Source organism: Hippocampus zosterae, chromosome 11 (assembly GCF_025434085.1).
Source record: "Hippocampus zosterae strain Florida chromosome 11, ASM2543408v3, whole genome shotgun sequence".
Classification (NCBI taxonomy): domain Eukaryota; kingdom Metazoa; phylum Chordata; class Actinopteri; order Syngnathiformes; family Syngnathidae; genus Hippocampus; species Hippocampus zosterae.
In genome coordinates, this window is record NC_067461.1 from 23501403 (window position 1) to 23525104 (window position 23702).

The following is a 23702-nucleotide window of genomic DNA, read 5'->3' on the forward strand; positions in this document are numbered from 1 at the left end:
CTTTGAGCATACAACTGTGATGATGTGTGTTTTTTTCTTTTAACTATTTCTAATTTTCATTTACTTCTTCCTACTCCTTTGAGCATACAACTGTGATGATGTGTGTTTTTTTTCTTTTAACTATTTCTAATTTTCCTTTTATAATTTTTGTTTGACCTTTGTGTGTACTATATATGCTCAATAAAACAAACAAACAAACAAACAAACAATGTGACTGTTCTATTGATCTACTACCAATTCTGCACTCCCCACTTCACGACTTTATCAGGTATCACAGACCAAACAAGAAGCCTTAAGGAAATATATTGATAATTCACTCGGAGCACGCCTTATAAGGCCATCCAAATCCTTTTTCAGGACTGGGTTTTTCTTTGTCGAGAAGGACAAATCGTTACGACCATGTATATATTAACATGACCTTATTCAGATACAGTAACTGTGTAACAAGAATATCCACACCTTTTGCTGGATTCTGGTTTTGCCCCTCCTCAATCCACGACAATCTTCACTAAATGACATTTACATAGTGCTTACCATTTGGTCCGTACTATGTTAGGGGATGAGTGGAAGACAGTCTTCAAGACACCCTTAGAAATTTGGAATATCTAGTCATGCCACTTGGTTTAACCAATGCCCCCGCTGTTCTCAGAGTTTGTTCATCTTAAAGCTAACTCAGCCAAGGTTCAAGAGGTAGTAGAATGGCCTAAGCCCACCAGCAAACTATTACAGTGATTTGCCAACTTTTATCATCAATTTATGAAGAAGTATATCCAGAAAGCCCGTCAAGTCCCGTTCACGTGGAATGTGAGAGCAGAAACAGCCTTTCAAGAGTTAAAGAAAATGTTCCAGAGTTATATTATCCTAACTCTGATTTCCCTTTTGTTTGACAAGGAGAGGCTTTGGGTTCAGGAAAGGGGGTTTTACTGTCCCAGCGTTCGCCGTAAACCATAGACTCCACCCCTGCGCCTTTCTCTCATGTCAACTTAGTCCCACAGAACCCAACAACGACGTGGGAAACCATTGTCCTGGCCCTGAAAGAGTAGAGACACTGGCTCGAAGGAACTAGGGAGACTTTCACTGTGTGTGCAGACCACAAGAAGCTTGCATACATCAGTTCTACCAAGAGAATGAACTCATGTCAAGCAGGGTGGGTATAACTATTGACCCCCTAAAACTTCACTTCCCTACTGCAAGGGTGCCAAGAACATAATGCTTGAAGCCCTGTCCCGGATCCATGACCCTGTGGAAGAAAGCCCTGAACCAGAGAACATTCTGCCAGAGCTTTGCATTGTGGGGGCGTTGAGGTGGAAGATAGCGCAGAGGATCCAGGAGATTCAAGACGGGACTCAAGTATTTGCTGCATGCCCCACCGGAAAACTATTTGTGACCCAACAACTCCAATTTGAGGTTCTGTAGTGGGGGGACATGTCCAAAGTGGCTTGCCTCCCGGTGGATGCTCTGCTGTACCCGCTGGATGCTCTGCTGGAAAACTATTTATCCAACACTCCAGCTGGTGCTGAAAACAAGCCAAAAATAAAACAGAATATGACAGGCCTGTTCTGCCTGCAGCAAGGGAACCCAGCAGGTGGTTGGTGAGTTGCTTCTAAAAATGAGAATAAAAAATATATAGATATAATCTGACAAAAACAACTCTGAGAAAATGCTTAGGGTTACAGGTTTGTGAACACAAAAGTCTTTAATATATATAATATGCACACATCAGTGTGACTGGAAGCGGCCCGGTGGTCCAGTGGTTTGCATGTCGACCTCACAGTGCAGAGGTACCAGGTTCTGTTGGACGGTCTGCGGCTGTATGGATCAGCATGACATCTCTGATCCACTGATGAAAGGACACTTTTATCCTCTTGTTCATCTAAATCTGCTTCAAAAAACAACGTGTATGCAAAAAAAGTGATTTATATTGCACGACTGTCTGTGTCATATGTGTTGTGCTGTGTTATTCTGTTATTTTGACTTCAAGATGGCGCTGTGAGAGTAGCCTCCTTTAAAGAGATTCTTGGTCTCTTTATAACCACACTGGCTAAACCCCGGTGGGACGAAAAAAGATGTGGACAGGACAGCTATTGTTTGTAAGATAAGATAAGATAAGATAAGAAAACCTTTATTAGTCTTGCAATGGAGAAATTCCCAATTCACAGCAGCAAAGTTATGAAAGGAAGAAGTAGAACAACAAAATATAGGAGCTGCTGGAAAGGCAGCCACTCTCGCGGCGCCATTTTGAAGTCAAAATAGCAAAAATACCACAACACAACACATAGGACACAGACAGTCGTGCAAGAGGATCATAGTGTCCTTTCACCAGTGGATCAGAGACGTCATGCTGAAAATGTACACACGTCTGCTACAAGCTAAGTTTTGAAAGCAAACATGAAGCTGTCGCATCCATTGACGAAAAGAGATGAGTTCACTTCTCCTGTCTCACGTAATCCGCTTCAAACTCCAAGCCAGTTCCAAATCTGCATTGGCGCTCCGCGCTAACGCTCCTTTCTTCTCATCGTCGGCTCCTCAAGACTTACATCCATCCAGCCGCAGACCTTTCAACAGCACCGATCTCTCCGCTGAACAAAGCGGGGCTGTGAAAAATGCTGCCCATTACAGGTGCAAGACACAAGCGCCCCGGGACTATTCAGCAACGACAGTCAAATGGCGCAGACATCAGGTCCACACGACGTAACAACAAACACAAAGTGACAAAACAAACACAAAAACAACAAAAAAAGCAAGGCTCATGAGAGCACTTGCTGACGGCTGCCTCCTTTGGCGCCATCTTGACTTCAAATTGTAGAAAAAAATATATATATATGTATGTATATATATATTTGGATAGAGAAAGAAAAGTGAAACATACAGATGACTGGAAAGAGAGCGTGTCCGTCCGACCTCGAGCGTCGTGTCGTCTCCGGACCACTAACTAGCTGTTGTCGTGGCTAGGCTAGCACAGCTGTTATCGCAGATCAAAGTTCTTTGATGTGTAACGTCCTTTGTCTCAGCACTGATTGGTTGAAGCCAAAAGACGTGCTTGTGTACATGTCCGCGCTGATGCACGCACAACGGAGAGCAGCGGACTATCGACTGCCGAGTCGCGCTTCACTCGAGTGGCGTCGCGACACCTTCCCAGCAGCTCCTATATTTTGTTCTTCTACTTCTTCCTTTCATAACTTTGCTGCTGTGAATTGGGAATTTCTCCATTGCGAGACGAATAAAGGTTTTCTTATATTTTCTTATCTTATTCAATTCCAGCTCTGGTCTCTCTGTGTGGAGTTTGCATGTTCTCCCCGGGCTTTCTCCGGGTACTCCGGTTTCCTCACACGTTCCATGAACATGCATGGCAGGCTGAATGAACACTCTAATTCAGGGGTGTCAAACATATGGCCCACGGGCCGGAACAGGCCAACAAGGAGGTTTGATCAGGCCGGCAGGAACATTTAGAAGTGAATAAATGCATATAAGACACGAAATTAATATTTTTAACAAGGTATTGCTAGGGGACACATTGTTTTGATCAGAGTAGAAGACAACACTGTTTTGATCAGAGAAGAAGGCAACAGGAGCATCAGTCTTCGCTGAGACAGACCCACCAACACAGCAGACGCTATCAAGGACATGTGAATACTTTATTCTTTACACATTTAATAGCACTCTCCTTAGTTTGTAAGGTATAGGCAGGGATTAAATTTAGATTTTATATGCACATGCTAAATGGTTTAAAATTCCTTTCTTTAAAAATCTCATTTAATCTTAAAGTGCATTACTATAGTTTTCAATACCAATTTCTTGTTAAGGGTTTGTGCCTTACGTACAATCAATGGGATCAGTTGCAATGCATATATGTGAATGATAAATGTAAATTGCACATTTGTCTAAGGAAATCTAAGGTGCTTCATGAAATGTTTTGTAAAATATATGTTCATTAAAGTTCAACATTTTCCTAATGTTCTTGTGCTTCTTTTGACCAAAACAAAGTTTTATTTTGGTTATTTATATCAGAGTATGGTATAATTTTAATGGTCCGGCCCACTTGACGTCTACTGAGGCCGTATGTGGCCCACAATGTGAAATGAGTTTGACACCCCTGCTCTAAATTGTCCGTAGGCTTGAGTGGGAGTGCGGATGGTTGTTCGTCTGTTTGTGCCCTGCGATTGGCTGGGAACCAGTTGAGTGTGTACCCCGCCGACTGTCCAAAGTCAACTGGGAAAGGCTCCAGTACATCCGTAACCCTCGTGAGGATGAGCAGATTAGAAAATTGATGGGTAATATTAATAATTATATCATTAATAATAATAATAATAATAATTGCTATTAAAAACACTTCAATTGGTTGGCAACCGATTCAGAGTGTCCCCTGCCTACTGCCCGAAGGCAGCTGGGATAGGCTCCGGCACCCCTGTGACCCAAGGGAGGATAAAGCGGTTTGGAAAATGAATGAATGCTATTAAAACAATAGGTCCCTCACAGTGGTCGCTGCTTGGGCCTTAATAATAATAATAATAGTAATAATAATAATAATAATAATAATAATAATAATAATAATAATAATAATAATAATAATAATACAGTTATAATATTTAAAATAATAATAATTTCTCCAAATACAATAGGAACCTCGCAACCTAATCATGTGATAATGTAATTGGGAAAGGAAACAACTAATAAGCTGAAAGCACAGCATGTAACTTTTACTACTAGATCCATTATACACATTTCCGTGAATTGTTTAAAATTTAGATTTTATTTTTGGTAGTAACAGAGTTGTTGCTGAGGATTTGGTGGAACACTCGCCTGATTTATTTACGGTAGAGTGGGATCGATGGTTGTATCCTAAGAATACGGTTCAGTATGATGTTTCATAGGTGGCAGTATTTTGCCCAAAAATATTTGCCAATCGCCAAGAAGAAGAAGAAGAAGAAGAAGAAGAAGAAGAAGAAGAAGAAGAAGAAGAAGAAGAAGAAGAAGAAGAAGAAGCAGAAGAAGAAGAAGAAGAAGCAGAAGAAGAAGAAGAAGAAGAAGAAGCAGAAGAAGAAGAAGAAGCAGAAGAAGAAGAAGAAGAAGAAGAAAAAAAAGAAGAAGGAAAAAGGGAAAAAAATGAAAAAAATTGGGTAACCCCTGTAATTATACATCAGCTGTCAGTAAAGCTACACACCGTCTTTTTCTGGCCCTGCTCTGGATCAACACCATTGGAATATTTTCATCATATAATTTCAAACCAGGGACGACAAACGGAAACGAAGACATCGGTAGTGGGTGGGAACGAAACAACGTCAAGAAATGGGGTGTCTAAAGCCAAACCCGTGGTTTAAATGTAATCTAATGGTCTATTTGTATGAGATTTAAATCGTCCAAGATATCGTCCACTCTTGAAAGAGACGAAGCGCGTTGAATTACACAAACAACTTGATAATGAATAAGTAACATAGATACACGTATCTAATGGTGGAAATGTAGTCTGCGTCGTATTAACATTGTTACTGGATTGATGTAAATAAAAATAGTTTAGCTAAAGATTAACCTGACCAAGATACGGTCGCACAACGAACGTGTTTTATTGAATTGAGGCACAACGGTAAATTCTTCGAGACTAATTGACCGGTGTTTAGTTTTAACTCAGCTGCGCCTGTAACATGTTTTATGAAAACAAACACTGAACACCATCTTCACCTCTGCCCATAACCCTCAAACCAAACAAACGGCTGAAACTGCAATTTGTACACGAAAGACGAGAAGTAAAGCGAAGTCACAGACCTATGGGCGGATGAAAATTAAAAGTCGACGGAATGGAACTGATGTTTGCTGAATGGGAAGATGGGGAGAGGTTCTCATTTGAAGACTCTGACCGGTTTGAGGAGGACTCGCTATGCTCCTTCATTTCAGAGGCCGAGAGTCTATGTCAGAACTGGAGGGGATGGAGGAAGCAATCTGCTGGACCCACATCTCCTACTGTGAAGACAAAAGGTTGGGGGAAAATGTATTTCTTTTTTATTTAAAGACAAATATAACTTACATCAGTGTCTTTCTTGCTGCTGTATTAAATTACCACCATGTAAGCCTGACTGCTATGAATGGTTAGGCTTTCGTGAGACCGATGTATGGATACAGTAGTCCCCGAAAAAGGTTTTAAAGGTTAGAACGGTTTCCTCGAGATATTCTGTATCCAGGAGCCATTTGGGTTTATGATCAAAAAATGAATATGACTAAAGTTCAGGGGACTCATTTATCAAGAGTGGCGATGCACACAAGTGTCCATACAAATCTTGACACGATGGGATGTATTAAATCTGTATTTGTGCTTGAGGGCGTGCGTGTGTTTATGCACAGTTCTGACTGTGCGAACACAAAACCTTGAGGTAGAACAATGAAACTTCAGATAAAGTAGTGATACAGACATCACCCACAAGTCAAATGGGCTCCCCAAACATAATTGGAGTAATAGTTTAATTGCAGCCACATTTGAGTGAAAGCACCATCAGACATCAAATTCAGCTACCACATTTTCCTGACCATATGATGCTCCGTATTAAAAAGCAGAGTGTCTTTTATGGGTGCTATTTCTGTACTTAACACATACACAAAGTTGTATTATTGAACGTTGGCTTGGTAAAATGTTCGCTCACTTCAAAAATAGGGAGCAAAACACAGTTTGGTTTTACTTCATTGAAGTATTTAACAATGCACTCACATTATTATTTGATCAATCCTCATCCACAAATCCATCAAAGTCCTCATCTTCTGTATCCAAAATGAACAGCTGGGTAAGTTTTTCATCAAACGCACCAGGTTCTCTCGCAGCATTGTCAGCGTCGGTCTCCTTGCCATGCGGCTCCTCAGAATTGATGCAAAAGCTCGAACAACAGTGCAACCAGGCATGTCCCCCCCCAAGCATCTACAATCCATTCACAAATTGTGGTATAACTCGCCCTGCGCTGTCGCCCACGCTTAGTAAAGCAGTGTTCACCATCACTCCCGCACTGCTCGCAACTTCGCTGCAGCTGGAATTTTTTCTTTATGCTTAAAAATTACTGTAGAAGACCATTTCTGTTCATTACTGTGGCAGTCAAGAACAACAGTAAAAGCTGACATCTTGCGCCCCATTATGCATGTCGCTACCGTGCTAGTCCACTTCTCGACAGTGTGGTTCACCTGAATGTCCAAAATGAGCGGCACCTCGTCTTTGTTGGTGATGTGGTTGGATTGGTTGTGTGTGTCGGCAATCTTTTTGTTGTATTTCAAAAAGCAAATCATGCTGGTCCCTAATCACTTGCCATAGCCCAAGCGGGTCTGTTGGAATGTGGGGATTGGTTGAGAGAAGAGTCAGTAATGGAAGCCAAGTGAGGCCGGCAGAGTGGCACAATAAACGATTAAAGTCTCCAACATGTTTTTTCCTGGCTCATGACCATGCCCACGTGCATGTGTCTTGTCCAGGGAAACAAAGACGAGGAAAGTCATTTTATTCGATTTATTTCAGCTACAATTTCAGATATGAAAGTCCTCCGGATTTTCCCGGAATTCCGTGTTTTTCAAATTTTTATGAAAATCTCTCCGGAGAATTCATAAAATATTCATAAAAAGCTGTTGTCGAGTGTGACGTCGGGTGTGTGACAGTAGATGGTGTTGGTGTTAGATGATGTACTTGTTATTATGCTAAAACCCTTACGCTAACTGGAGCACGAATTAGAGAGAAGACGAGTTCCATCGCTCTAACTATGGCCATCAAGGACTGCAAAGCGTCCCGTGGCTGGCTTAAAAGTTCATTGCATGACATGGGCTGAGCAACGCTGTCTTGGGTGGCTATCGAGGGGAGCTAGAGTTAGAGACAGTGAGATAGTGGAAAGAAAAGCCACCGGGTCTAGGAAGTAGTAGTTCTTGTTAAATTCAGATGCAGAATGGACGTTGCATTGCTAAATGGCTACAAAACGGACCTTTGGATGTCAAGCAGGTAAGACAAGAAGAGCTCTGATGCTGGAAGAGAGGGTAAAAGTGATCAAAATGAAAGATGGAGGAAGCAAAATAAAATGCATTATCCAAGAAATTGATGTCAGTGAAAGTGAATACTGATCATAAATTTCGCTGTTTTTTTCCCCTTTTTTTCTTTGCACACTGACGATATGAAGTGTCAAATAAGTGTGGCTCATACTTATGCACTATTGGAATAAAAATGGAAAAAATTGAGTACACATACGTTTGTGTGTGCATGTACACATACATTTGTTTCTGTGTGTGTGTGTGTGTGTGTGTGCTTACATCTGCGATCGAATTTGCTACATTGAAAAACCCCCTGTTGTGAAAAATTTCTTGCTGCAAACATGATTTCGTTGTAGAGGAATTTCACTTTAATATACAGTAAATTTTTTAAAACATATTTATTTTAAAAAGTCAGCGAGACAGAAGGCCGACCCGAACCCGAAGCAATGATTGACATGAATTTCGGGTCGGGATCGGGCGGCCCGATCTTACCGTATTTTCACGACTATAAGGCGCCATTTAAAGTCTTAAATTTTCTCCAAAATGGACAGGACGCCTTATGGTGCGGAGCGTCCTTTATATGCGCTGAGTTCCAAAATCTGACAGCCGACACGCTGTTTATATAGAGAAAAGGCGGAAGTGACTGTGGCCAGGCATGCGGGAAAGAAGTCGGCCAATCAGGGAAGGGTGGGCGTGTATATATACATATATGGAGAGGGAGAGAGAGGACAGGCAAGCTAGTCCGCCAATGGTGAAGGGTGGGCGTGTAAGTGGACGCCTCAAGCCAGTACCAACACTTGTATAGAGTGTGGCAATGTGCATTGTTGCAAAACAACTCCGGTTTTGGTTTCTAAGAACCCCTGAAAATAAATTCGACAAAAAGACACGCCTAAGAAGCTCAGTTCAAACTTAAAGCCACCGGTTATGCTTTTGGCATGCGTGCCCATCTCACAGCAGCGGTGAAAAAAACAAGTCAAGCAAATGAACTCTGAGCTTGCCGTTATTCCCGGAGGCTTGACTAAAGAACTCCAACCGCTGGAGATTGGCATCAACCGGGCGTCCAAAGTAAAGTTGCAAACGGCATGGGAACAATGGATGATCGGTGGCAAACACAACTTTACAAAGAGTGAGAGGCAGCGCTTGGCGAGTTACGCCACAATACGCAACAACGAGAGGGAACGCAGCGTTTTTGATGTATTACGGTACTTGCACAATTGTTCAATTCTTTCTACACACACACGCGCTGCCACCATGTTTCGCTCTGTTCTTTACTTTCAAATGTGGGAAAGCTTCACACGAGAGAAATGTTGACTTTGCTGTTGCTGCTCCTTCTTTCCGCTCGTAGCAACTCACACTTTAGCATGTGATGCATTCAATGACAACTGAGATGTGCAGTCCTCTGCTTCTGATACTGAGGATGAGGACTTTGATGGATTTCTGGGTGATGATTGATCGAAAAACGTGAGAACATTGTACGATGGCTAAATAAAATACACCCGAACTCAGTTCTGCTTTCATTGCCTTTTTAAAAACGTATTTTTATCTTATCTGTATGTCTTGGCATGCTACCGTATGCTTCAAGCTAACGTGTTAGAGTGCGTGCATGCATGCCGTATGTTTAAGCTGGCGTATGTTTTACCACTGTAAAACTGCGGCCATTCGTACGGTGCGTCCTGTGTATGTGTAAAATACAGAAATGTCACCCATTAATGAGACTGCGGCCATTAGTACGATGCGTCAAATAGTCGTGAAAATACGGTACCTCTACAAAGGGTGCACGTGTGCACACAAAATGAAGATTAATCATTGAATGTCAAGTATTTGAATCGTGTTTTGTGTAAACTATGGTAATTCATGCATGATTGGCCAGGTGTGTGTGTGTGTTTGTGCGCGTGTAAACACACAAACGTTAAAAAAAAAATCCTCGTCTCACCCCTCGGGTGGTGTCCGTCCCTCATTCAGCTCGGGTCCTCTACCAGAGGTCAGGAAGCTTGAGGGTTCTGCGCGGTATCCTTGCTGTTCCCAGCACTGCACATTTCTGGACTGAGATGTCCAATGTTGTTCCCGGGATCTGTTGCAACCACTCATCTAGTTTGGGGGTCACTGCCCCAAGTGCTCCGACCACCACACTGTCACCTTTACCTTCCAGGCTCTCTCCAGCTCCTCTCTGAGCCCTTGGTATTTCTCGAGTTTGTCGTGTTCCTTCTTTCTGATGTTTCCATCACTTGGGACTGCTGCATCCACTACAACGGCTTTCCTCTGCCCTTTATCTATGATCACGATATCTGGTTGGTTCGCCATTACCATCTTGTCGGTCTGGATCTGGAAGTCCCACATGATCTTTGCTCTGTCATTCTCCACCACCTTCGCAGGTGTTTCCCATTTTGACCTTGGGGTTTCCAGTCCATACTCCACACAGATGTTTTGGTAGACTATGCCAGCCACCTGGTTGTAGCGTTCCATGTCGGCTTTCCCTGCCAGCATCTTTTACACCCTGCAGTTATGTGTTGGACCGCCTCAGGTGCCTCTTTGCACAACCTACACCTTGGGTCTTGTCTGGTGTGGTATATCTGAGCCTCAATGGCTCTGGTGCTCAGGGCCTGCTCCTTAGCAGCCTGGATGAGTGCCTCTGTGCTGTCCTTCAGGCCAGCCCTTTCTAGCCACTGATAGATTCTTGAGATCAGCCACTTCAGTTATGGTCCGGTGGTACATCCCGTGTAGGGCCTTGTCCTCCCATGATGGTCCCTCTTCCAGCGCCTCATCCTCTGTTCCCCATTGTCTGAGACATTCTCTGAGTATGTTATCCGTTGGAGCCTTCTCCTTGATGTATTATGGAGCTTGGATGTTTCATCCTGGACAGTGGCTCTCACACTGACGAGTCCCCGTCCACCTTCCTTTCAGCTTGCGTACAGTCTCAGGGTGCTGGATTTGGGATGGAACCCTCCATGCACGTGAGGAGCTTTCGGGTCTTAACGTCCGTGGTCTGAATCTCTTCCTCTCGCTACATTATTATTCCTGCAGGGTATCTGATCGCTGGCAGGGCATAGCTGTTTATTGCCCAGGTCTTATTCTTGCCATTGAGCTGGCTTCTTAGGACTTGCCTCACTCACTGGAGGTATTTGGCCATCGCCGCTTTCCTTGTTGCCAGTTCGAGGTTGCCATTGGCTTGTGGTATACCGAGGTACTTGTAGCTGTCCTCAATGTCTGCGATTGTTCCTTCAGGGAGTGAGGCCCCTTCAGTGCGGACTACCTTTCCTCTCTTAGTCACCATCCGACTACATTTCTCAAGCCCAAATGACATCTCGATGTCGCTGCTCTAGATCTTGGTTGTGTGGATCAGGGAGTCTGTGTCCCTTTCGCTCTGAGCATACAGCTTTGTCATCCATGTAGAGGAGGTGACTGATCGTAGCTCCATTTCTGAGGCGGTATCCATTGCCTCTCTTGGTGGTTACTTGGCTTAGGGGGTTCAGTCCTATGTAAAACAGCAGTGGGGAGAGTGCATCACCTTGGTATATGCCACATTTGATGGACACTTGGGTAAGTGGCTTACCATTGGCTTCAAGTGTGGTTTTCCACATCCTCATCGAGTTCGCAACAAAGGCTGTTAGGGCCCTGTTCACCTTATTACAACTCCAATCATGCAGTGATCCATGTATGTGGCATCGAGTCATGGGCTTTCTCATACTCAATCCAGGCTGTGCACAGGTTGGTACGTCAGGACCTGCAGTCTTGTGCAACTGTTCTGTCAACCAGGAGCTGATGTTTGGCTCCTCTGGTATCTCTATCAATGCCCTTCTGTGCTTCGCTCATGTATTGATCCATGTGTCCACTTATCTTAGCTGCACTGATAATAATAATAATAATAACACATTTTATTTATAAGCGCCTTTCAAGACACCCAAGGACACTTAACAATAACAAAAAACACAAAACAATACGGGTTGAGCAGCGGCAGCCGAAGCGCGCCAGCGTTCACTCAACCCGAAGGTTATTAAGAAACCACAGGGGAGGGAGAGAGGGAGAAAAAAACCCCATGCTCGAACTACCCTCATTTTGAGGATAATTTGAGTGAGGCAAAAAAACTCCTGCATAAGCATATGACAGTTACAACAGGTCACAAGACAAACAATGAAGGCGGTGAATCAAGGGAATGTATGAGGGAGGGGGTAATGGCGGGGGACTAGCTTCCGTGCATATTTTCATCAGGGGAAGGTCGAGATAGCAGATGTTGTTTTGGTAGCAGCCTGCCCAAGAATTTAAGACAGCCTTGAGTCCGTGGCTTATGTCTCTTTAGTGGCGTCGATAAGCCAAATCCATGATTTACTTGGATTCAGTCAGTAATTGAACAGAGATTCCAGTTTTCTCCATGTTGTTGTCCATCCTGCTGTGACGCTCCAAACCCACAACAGTTTGTGGTTGAGCACAGTCTGAGTCTGAGTGTTGAACATCCGCGTTATGCCATCCTTAGACCGGCAGCCTCGTTCAATAGAGCCGCTCCCGTCGGTTAAATTTTCGATAGATCAGGAAACTGCTCACACCGAACAGCAGCATACCTGTTATCGGAAGGCCGAAAATGTATATGCCGTCCAAATCCTCAACGGACAGTGTTGACAGGCACACCATTCTCCGCTTCCTCCAAGGATCTAGGGTGTACCCAGCAGCAAAAGTCCCCGAGGGGCAAGTAGGCTCCCCACTGCCTGCTCTTCTCATCGAGAAAGTGTTGTCGATGGCATCGAGAGACCAGCCAACCAATTCCATGTTTGTTTTTAGGATGAAAATACGACAGGAGGCTAGGAAAAGTCAGACAAAAGACAGCACAAGGACTGAGTGGCGAGCAGGGAAGGGTGGGGGTGGGGTGGGGGACAGCGCAGAAAGCAAAAGCGTCCGCCTTCGTTTGGTCCACATTTCCGACAGTAAGTCAGATTCATTTCCAGTGAGGGTTGGATTCCGCCAAGACTGCCCTTTAACACGATTCCATTCATAACCCCTTTTGGCCAAAATGTCTCGGCACAGCCGAAGAATTAAGTGGGTCCGGTTTGGTTGCCTCCGTTCTAGATCTGTTTTGAAGCAGTACTATTGGCTTCTTCAATCTGTGATCTCCAACACTCACTGGAGCGGTTGAAAATCAACACCTCCAAATATGAGACCATGGTTCTCAGTCTGAAAAGCGTAGAATGCCACTGTCCAGGTCAGGGATGAGATCCTATGGTCACGGCCACTGGGTCGTGATCGAAAGAACATGTCCCTGTATTCAAGCGCCTGAAATAAGTTTCCTTTGCAAAGTGTCCGGGCTCTCTGTTAGAGAGAGTGTGAGAAGCTCGATCATCTGGGAAGGACTCAGGGTTGAACCGCTGCTCCTCCATGTTGAGAGGACACAGATGAGGTCACTCTGGCATCTGATTCGGATGTCTCCGGATGCTGACAGAAGCCCTCCAGAGTTGACCCAAGACTCACAAATGGACTAAGCACTGGCGGAAGTGGGGTTTTGTCCGTCAGTGTTATTGTCACTAATCAGGCCAAGTACCGATGGACCTTCTGACAGACGGACTACCGTTTCGCTGACGACTGATGGAAATACCACTTGTCTTGCGTTTTTGTTTGCAGGGGTTAAACTACATGAGGGTTGCTTCAAGCCGACTGCATTGAATATGCGCTCTTTTCATTCATGTAATTGCAGATTCCTCCTGGATGTCCTTGCTCCATGCTTCTCTGTTTACATGCTAGCACGTCTAACCAGAAATTCTATAGAGGGGGAGGAGTTTGATAAAGGTGCAAAATGGTTGGAAGTACAAATGTTTTGGAGTAATGAGACAATCACTCCTCAATGTCGTCATTTCATGGAGATGTAGACAAAAGATTGTCACATTATTTATGCTTGTCAAAAATGCCCCTTCTTGTCAGAACTATTATACCACAAGCGTCCACTTTGTTTCAAGAGGGATTAAATTAAAGTTGTGTGTCCTTTACGCTTCACTGCTTTGCAGATGCAAAGATGAGTTACACGATTGGTCTGTCCGTCTCCCTTGCACCCTCTACCTTATTTTAAACTTGTTTTATGGTTTGATGCAACAACCCTTAAACCATGATTGTATCTAGTTTTAAGTTAAACCTTTTTTGTGCAATCCAGCCATAATCTCTATGTGTCCTTGGTCGACCTCAGGGCCTCCTCTCATTGCTCAGAACACCTCATTTGGGAGGCATCCAGGTGGCAACCTAAAAAGATGCCCTAGCGGCCATAGGTGAGGATAGGAAGTGAAGCGATATGTGAAATACCTCGTTCACTTGTCGGTTAATTATCATCAAGCAAGAACTTAATGGATTTTTACAAATTCATTGCTTTTTATTGCATTATGCTACTGTAACTCAATTGTATGCGTATTTGCTGAATTTATGGCTAATTTAATAGCCACATCCAATTTGGCAGATACGTTGCCACCTCATTCAATGGGTGTCTGCTGCAGAATTTAAAAGAAAATAAGAAAATGTATCTTCATTTGAAATGCCCAAACATTTGTGTCTCCCGTCTTTTATGAAATGATTAAAGGTCACAATTCACTCGCCCCGCCCAATGTAATACGTCCCTCCTCACTTGCCATACAGTGATTCACCACAAGTTTCTAAATGAATAAATTTGGAAAATTAAACCTCGCTAAATGTGTGATAACTGCCATCAACAGTCACCAAAATGTATGTTGACACATCTACTTGTGCTCACAGCAACTACTAAAATTGCTTGTATGATCGCCCATGTATTATGGATTTGAAGGTGTTTTCCTCTACAAATCATATGTCACTTAATGACAGAAATATGCGTTGTGCATAAAATACAAAATATTGTGGCAACATCTTTGGAGGTTGTTGTGGCCATGATAATTTTGTTGTTTTAGATTCCTGCCCCAAGTGTCAGTCCACATCAATGTCCTCGGCTCTTGTATTTACAAATATATATATATATATATATATTTACAAATTTCTTTTGCCCACATTATACAATGCCACCCCTTTGAAAAATAAGCAGAACTCTAACACACAGACATTGATGTCTTCGTCGAGTATACAATACACCTCCCTACCTAACATTTTCAGTAAGACCGTAATTGATTGATGCCTAGTCTTTTCTGCGACAGCCAAACAAAAATTGCATTCCTGTTTCTTTATATCCTAAATGTCTTAGCGATAAGCACCTCGACATGCGTATTTCACAACACAAAAATCACTACACCTATACTACTACAACTACTGTTAAGAAAAATAATAAACCTCTAGTTTTAGAACTCATGCCTCAAATGGGGGAACACAAACATTTTGGTAGGCAAGTATGTCCTCCTATGGCCTGCCCGTGGTGATGGATCTGCACATACAACTGTGTATGTGCAAATTACGTGAGCTAAATTCAGTCAGAATATTATTCAAAAGAATGCAAATTTGTCAATGGTTATAACACCTAAATAAGTAAAGATGACCATATTTGTCCTTTTCAATTGGATTATTTCTTGGTGTTGTGTCACAACTTCACAGCGGTCCATTAGAGTAGCACCTCCACAATGCTCTGCTGCAGTTATGATTAACACTTTTGATTGTGTTTATTTATATTCGTTGGACTAGAAAAAAAACCTTTTGCACATGTACAAAAACACATACAGTGTTACCTCGACTAACGAATGTCTCTTCATCTGAAATTTTGAAGTTACGAAATGCCTCAACAGGTAAATATTGCCTGTTGTTGCGAAAGAAATTTCGACATATGAAAGGTAAAAATACAGTGTGGACTGCTACAGCAGCTCTGCATTTCTTGAACACAACATACTTATTTTTTTTGGCCATGACATTCGTCAAAGGAGCAGTATCTGTGCTTGGTGGTTGCGCCTTCTCGGCAGCACGCCTGTACCAGCACAGATTTTGATTCGGAGGAATGTCGGCGCCATTGACTGTCGGTGCTGGACAGACCTGGGGCGCTTGTGTTTTTTGCGCCAGTAATGGGCAGCATTTTTCACAACCCCGATTTGTTCAGTGGCTATGTCAGCGCTGTTGGACAGTTGGCGTTGGTGCGGCTGGATGGATGGCCGCTGAAGTTGAGGATGAGGAGAGAGGAGCGTTGGCGAAGAGCGCCGATGCGTATTTGGAACCGTGAGTCGCCGCTTGGAATTGAAATGGATTTCCATGGGACAGGAGAAGTGAACCAATCTCTTTTTTCGTCAATGGATGCTACAGCTTCTTGTTGACTTTGAAACTTAGCTTGTAGCCGACGTGTGCACATTTTGAGCATGACGTCTCTGATCCACTGGTTAAAGGACACTTTGATTCTCTCCTCTTTCATCTCAAACCGCTTCAAACAACAAAGCGTGTGACGGAAAAGTGGTTAGGACTGCACGACTGTCCGTGTTTTATGTTATGTGTTGTGTTTATTATTTTACTTTATGTTAACTGTTTTGTAAAGCGCTTTGTTACAGCTGCCGCTGTTGTGAAAGCGCTATATAAATCAGCATGTATTGTATTGTATTGTATTATTGCTGCTCTGCCATTGGCCGTGTGTGTGTGTGTGTGTGTGTGTGTGTGTGTGTGTGTATGTGTGCGTGTCAAATAGTACTAAGTTCAGATCGCAGTAGAACTCTTCCGCATCCTCTACGGATATTGTCAGGCAAACCAATCTCCGCTTCTGCCAAGTATTTGAGGTGTGCCCAGCAGCAAATATCTCAGAAGGGCGAGAAGGCAAAAAATGTCCATAATGCTGAGAGTCCATCTGATTAATTTCAGGGTTTGCTTTCGGAAGAAAAAATACTGCAGAAAGCTATATCAAGACACGTATTTCCCAATTATTCCCCATTTTGTTGCAGCTTTTTGAGATTTTTTTGGGACAACTTCACTTTATAAGGAGGTTCTCTGATTTTCACAAAATAACAGTATTGGTCACGAAATAAAATTCAGTTTTCCAAAAAATCCAAATGTATTTTAATTCAACACATAGATAATTAATGTCTGCTTTTATGGAGTAATGTAAAAAAAATTAAAAAAAATATATACTTTTGAGAAGAAGAAACTTGGAGAATTTCAAATGAGCAAAATGGTTTTGAACCCCTCCGTGAGTCGTCACCTTATGGTGGTGGAGCTGTTTGTGTGTCCCAATGATCCTAGAAGCTAAGTTGTCTGGGGCTTTATGCCCCTGGCAGGGTCACCCATGGCAAACAGGTTCTAGGTGAGGGGCCAGACAAAGCACGGCTCAAAGACCCCAATGATGATTACAATAAATGGATCTAGGTTTCCCTTGCCCGGACGTGGGTCACCGGGGCCCCACTCTGGAGCCAGGCCTGGAGGGGGGGCTCGTTGGCAAGCACCTGGTGGCCGGGCCTACACCCATGGGGCCCGGCCGGGCACAGCCCGAAGAGGCAACGTGGGTCCCCCTTCCCATGGGCTCACCACCCATGAGAGGGGCCAAAGGGGTCGGGTGCAATGTGAGCTGGGCGGCAGCCAAAGGCGGGGACCCTGGCGGTCCGATCCTCGGCTGCAGAAGCTAGCTCTTGGGACATGGAATGTCACCTCTCTGGCAGGGAAGGAGCCCGAGCTGGTGTGTGAGGCAGAGAATTTCCGACTGGATATAGTCGGACTTGCCTCCACACACAGCCTGGGTTCTGGTACCAGTTCTCTTGAGAGGGGTTGGACTCTCTTCCACTCTGGAGTTGCTCACGGTGAGAGGCGCAGAGCAGGTGTGGGCATACTCATTGCCCTCCGGCTCAGTGCCTGTACATTGGGGTTCACACCGGTAGACGAGAGGGTTGCCTCCCTCCGCCTTCGGGTGGATGGACGGGTCCTGACTGTTGTTTGTGCATATGCACCAAACAGCAGCTCAGCATACCCACCCTTTTTGGAGTCCTTGGAGGGTGTGCTGGAGAGTACTCCTGCTGGGGACTCCCTTGTTCTGCTGGGGGACTTCAATGCTCACGTGGGCAATGACAGTGAGACCTGGAGGGGCGTGATTGGGAGGAACGGCCCCCCCGATCAGAACCCGAGTGGTGTTTTGTTACTGGACTTCTGTGCTCGTCACGGATTGTCCATAACGAACACCTTGTTCAAACATAAGGGTGTCCATATGTGCACTTGGCACCAGGACACCCTAGGCCGCAGTTCGATGATCGACTTTGTAGTTGTATCATCGGATTTGCGGCCGCATGTTCTGGACACTCGGGTGAAGAGAGGGGCGGAGCTGTCAACTGATCACCACCTGGTGGTGAGTAGGCTCCATTGGTGGGGGAAGATGCCGGTCCGTCCTGGCAGACCCAAACGTATAGTGAGGGTTTGTTGGGAGCGTCTGGCGGAATCCCCTGTCAGAAGGAGTTTCAACTCCCACCTCCGACAGAACTTTTCCCATGTTCCGGGGGAGGCGGGGGACATTGAGCCCGAGTGGACCCGGTTCCGTGCCTCTATTGTTGAGTCGGCCAATCTGAGTTGTGGCCGTAAGGTGGTTGGTGCCTGTCGTGGCGGCAACCTCCGTACTCCCTGGTGGACACCAGCAGTAAGGGATACCGTCAAGCTGAAGAAGGAGTCCTATCGAGCCTTTATGGCCTGTGGGACCCCAGAGGCAGCTGACGGGTATCGATTGGCCAAGCGGGCCGCGGCTTCGGTGGTCGCCGAGGCAAAAACCAGAGCGTGGGAAGAGTTCGGTGAGGCCATGGAAGCCGACTTCCGGACGGCTTTGAGGAAATTCTGGTCCACCATCCGACGTCTCAGGAGGGGGAAGCAGTGCACCACTAACACTGTATACAGTGGGGATGGGGCGCTGCTGACTTCGACTCGGGACGTTGTGAACCGGTGGGCAGAGTACTTCGAAGACCTCCTCAACTCCACCAACACGCCTTCCTTGGAGGAAGCAGAGCCTGGGGACTCTGAGGTGGGCTCTCCTATCTCTGTGGTTGAAGTCACCGATGTGGTTAAAAAGCTCCTCGGTGGCAAGGCCCCAGGGGTGGATGAGATCCGCCCGGAGTTCCTCAAGGCTCTGGATGTTGTGGGGCTGTCCTGGTTGACACGCCTCTGCAACATCGCGTGGAAAACAGGGAGAGTGCCTCTGGATTGGCAGACCGGGGTGGTAGTCCCTCTTTTTAAAAAGGGGGACCGGAGGGTGTGTTCCAACTACAGAGGGATCACACTCCTCAGCCTCCCTGGTAAGGTCTATTCAGGGGTGCTGGAGAGGAGGGTCCGTCAGGAAGTCGAGCCTCAGATTGAGGAGGAGCAGTGTGGTTTTCGTCCCGGCCGTGGAACAGTGGACCAGCTCTACACCCTTAGCAGGGACCTCGAGGGTATGTGGGAATTCGCCCAACCAGTCTACATGTGTTTTGTGGACTTGGAGAAGGCGTTTGACCGTGTCCCTCGGGGAGTTCTGTGGGTAGTGGGTAGGGTATGGGGTACCGAACCCCCTGATACGGGCTGTTCGGTCACTATACCACCGATGTCAGAGTTTGGTTCGCATTGCCGGCAGTAAGTCAGAATCGTTTCCAGTGGAGGTAGGACTCCGCCAAGGCTGCCCTTTGTCGCCGATTCTGTTCATAACCTTTATGGACAGAATTTCTAGGCGCAGCCGAAGCGTTGAGGGGGTCCGTTTTGGGGGCCTCAGTATTGCATCCCTGCTTTTTGCAGATGATGTGGTGCTGTTGGCTCCTTCAAACGGGGCTCTCCAACTATCATTGGAGCGTTTCGCAGCCGAGTGTGAAGCGGTTGGGATGAAAATCAGCACCTCCAAATCTGAAACCATGGTCCTCAGTTGGAAAAGGGTGGAGTGCCCCCTCCGGGTCGGGGAGGAGATCTTACCCCAAGTGGAGGAGTTAAAGTATCTTGGGGTCTTGTTCACGAGTGGGGGTAGGAGGGAGCGGGAGATCGACAGGCGGATCGGTGCAGCGTCTGCTGTGATGCGGACGTTGTATCGGTCTGTCGTGGTGAAGAAGGAGCTGATTTGATGAAGCTCTCAATTTACCGGTCGATCTACGTCCCAACCCTCACCTATGGTCACGAGCTATGGGTCGTGACCGAAAGAACGAGATCCCGGATACAAGCGGCTGAAATGAGTTTTCTCCGCAGGGTGTCCGGGCTCTCCCTTAGAGATAAGGTGAGAAGCTCAGTCATCCGGGAGGGGCTCAGAGTCGAGCCGCTTCTCCTCCACATCGAGAGGAGCCAGATGAGGTGGCTTGGGCATCTGATTCGGATGCCTCCTGAGCGCCTCCTTGGTGAGGTGTTCCGGTCATGTCCCACCGGGAGGAGACCCAGAGGAAGACCCAGGACACGCTGGAGAGACTATGTCACCCAGCTTGCCTGGGAACGACTCGGGATCCCCCGGGGAGAGCTGGAAGAAGTAGCTAGGGAGAGGGAAGTCTGGGCTTCCCTGCTAAAGCTGTTGCCCCCGCGACCCGGCCCCGGATAAGCGGTAGATGATGGATGGATGGATGGTTTTGAAACAATCTATTATCAAGTAATGTTTGATTAATTTGATATTTGATTAGTTAGATTTGAGTCGTTTAATCGATTCCTCGTGGCACGTCTACAGATGTTGTAGTTTCCATAGGGCTTATATAATACAGTATTAAAAAAAAGTCAAGATGTCGCCCGAGTAGGCAGCCGTTGGCAAGTGCTCTCATGAGCCTTGCTTTTTTTGTTTGTTTGTTTTGTCACTTTGTTGTTACGTCGTGTGGACCTGATGTGGACTCTTTTCAGCCTTTTTTTGGCCATGACATTCATCAAGGAGACTCTGTGCTGGGTAGTTGCGCCTTCTCAGCAGCATGGGTATACCAGCACTGTTTTTGACTGGGAGGAATGTCGGCGCCATTTGACTGTCGTTGCTGGACAGTCCTGGGGCGCTTGTGTCTTGCGCCTGTAATGGGCAGCATTTTTCACAGCCCCTCTTTGTTCAGTGGTGAGATCGGTGCTGTTGAATGGTCTGCGGCTGGATGGATGTAAGGCTTGAGGAGCCGACAATGAGAAGAAAGGAGCGTTAGCACGGAGCGCCAATGTGGATTTGGAACGGGGAGTCGCGGCTTGGAGTTTGAAGTGGATTACGTGGGTCAGGAGAAGTGAACTCATCTCTTTTCGTCAATGGACTCTACAGCTTCGTGTTTGCTTTTAAAACTTAGCTTGTAGCAGACGTGTGCATATTTTCAGCATGACGTCTCTGATCCACTGGTGAAAGGACACTTTGATCCTCTCCTCTTTCATCTAGAACTGCTTCAGACAACAAAGTGTATGCAGAAAAGTGGTGAAGATTGTACGACTGTCTGTGTCCTATGTGTTGTGTTGTGTTATTTTTGTTATTTTGACTTCAAAATGGCGCCGTGAGAGTGGCTGCCTTTCCAGTAGCTCCTATACTTTGTTGTTCTACTTCTTCCTTTCATAACTTTGCTGCTGTGAATTGGGAATTTCTCCATTGCGAGACTAAAAAAGGTTTTCTTATCTTATTAAAATGTTTATTATTAAATATTCAGCAAATTTATCATTGCATATACCATGAACATACATGGCAGAATAACTCTGCTAGAGGTTTCATGCAAAATTCTGTTTGGATTATGTTTGCCAGGCTGTTGAATTGTTCATTACAAGTAATGTCCGCCTCAGATTGATTTTCTTACATTTCTTTTTTTTTTTTTAGATGGTCAGGTCATTCCATTGGTGGAGTTGTCAGCCAAACAAGTTGCCTTTCACATCCCTTTTGAGGTAGTAGAGAAGGTTTACCCTCCTGTGCCAGAACAACTGCAGCTTCGAATAGCATACTGGAGCTTCCCTGAAAATGAGGAAGATATCAGGTGAGTCAATTTGGGACAGTAAAAAAGAAGAATGTAATTATTGATGGTAATATGGGCTTGAGTGCGACTGCTGCAAGATCCCTATTGTAAACAGGGATGAGATTTTTCAGCTTTTTGGTGGAATTCCACTTTTTTCCAGTCAAAATAGACCTTTTTAATATTGTTCCAAATCCGTTGAGAAATTTTTAGGGGGAGGGGGGCGGTCTGGTGTTATTTCTAGGCTGCCGGACTTACCAAAGACTTGGGACTCGTAATGTTTACAAAGTTTGCAAGCATCCATTTTGAATACAGTTTTTTTCTTGCGAAGCGTTAGTTTGTCGTTACTTCGTACATGGGCTAAAACCAATGTTTTACTTGTTGTGATTGGTCGCTATATCGGCAAATGCAGAATCATAACCAATCCGTGTTTGCCTTCCTAAACCCCTTTCCCTCAAATTCGGAATGGTTTTGCACGAGGGATGTAGTGTATTGAAATTACTCCCTTAAGTCGTCTGTATTAAACAAAATGCCGAATGTTATCGAGACTCGTGATGAATCTCAAGTGCGTCAGATGGATGCGGATCTGAAAAACAAGTTTCAATGGGACTGGTTGGATAGACAGCTGACGGTGTCCCCAGTAGGCACCAGTAAAGAGGAACCATTGTCTGTGCATGTGTCAAATTTCGTTAAAAAGCTCAATGTCGCTGGTAAAGCTCTGTGAACAGTGTGTGACGATGTCATTCTGTACGGAAAATGCATTCATAACCCATATGTAGTAAACAGTTTGGGACTTCACATTCACTGTATGAGGTAAGAATCAACAGCTTTTTATCACATTTACACAACATTTCATGAATACAAGTAATGAACAAATCTTAAAAACCCTCCTGTTGTCCTCATTTCCTGTACACACCCTGTGTCCTCCGGGTCAAAATGACCCATCTTCACTAAACCCCCCAAATAAGATAAGATAAGATATCCTTTATTTGTCCCACACTGGGGAAATTTACAGCCTCCAGCGGCAAGAATGTAGGTAGAAAGAAGAAAGAAGAAAAAAAAACAACAAACACTGTTCAATTAAGTGCAATATAAACACAAAATGGATAAATTGCAGTGCTATTTACAATTTTCTTTCACATCATTTAATTATTATTATTATTATTATTATTGGTGTTATTTTTATTCAGCAGCCTGACAGCAGTCGGTAGGAACGAGCGTCGGTATCTCTCCTTCTTGCAGCGCGGGTGTAACAGTCTCTGGCTGAAGGAGCTACCAAGTGCTGTCAGGGCGGGCTGGAGGGCGTGGGAGGGACTGGCCATCATAGCTTTTAGCTTAGTTAGCATCCTTCTGTTGCCCACCTCCTCCAGAGTGTCAAGGGAGCAACCCAGGACAGAACTGGCCTTCCTGACCAGTCGCTCCAGTCTCTTTCTGTCCCGGGCTGAGATGCTGCCTGACCAGCAGACAATGCCATAATGGATGGCCGAGGCCACCACCGAGTTATAGAACGTCTTAAGGAGTGACCCCTGAACCCCAAAAGACCTCAGTTTCCTGAGTGGGAAGAGTCGGCTCTGTCCTTTCCTAATCAGGGTGTCCGTGTTTGTAGACCAGTCCAGTTTGTCGTTCAGAAGAACACCAAGGTACTTGTAGGAGGTCACCCTCTCGATGTCCATACCCTGGATGTTCATCGGTGCTGGTGAGGACTTTTTCCTGCAGAAATCCACAACCAACTCCTTAGTTTTCCTAGGGTTGATCTGTAGGAGATTCTGCTGGCACCAGTCCACAAAGTCCTTTGTCAGTCCCCTGTACTCCCGATCGTCCCCTTCTGTAATGAGGCCAACAATCGCAGAGTCATAGGAGAACTTCTGAAGGTGGCAGTTTGGAGTGATGTGTCTGAAGTCCGAGGTGTAGAGGATGAACAGGAATGGAGCCAGAACAGTCCCCTGCGGCGCTCCAGTGCTGCAGAGAAGCCGG

General features: G+C 45.2%; 1 protein-coding gene across 2 annotated transcripts in view; it reads left to right on the forward strand.

Moving 5' to 3' along the window:
• Nucleotides 1-5024: 5024 nt before the first annotated feature.
• The window catches only part of zswim8 (zinc finger, SWIM-type containing 8), a 204509-nt gene continuing 185831 nt past the window's right edge, over nt 5025-23702 (forward strand). Inside the window, exons 1-2 of one of the 2 annotated variants that reach the window (XM_052080981.1) lie at nt 5025-5970; nt 21599-21752. In XM_052080981.1, the coding sequence (XP_051936941.1) occupies nt 5793-5970; nt 21599-21752 (332 nt within the window). In that variant the 5' untranslated portion in view covers nt 5025-5792. The remainder of the gene's footprint in view (nt 5971-21598; nt 21753-23702) is intronic. The other variant, XM_052080982.1, reaches the window with a different exon arrangement.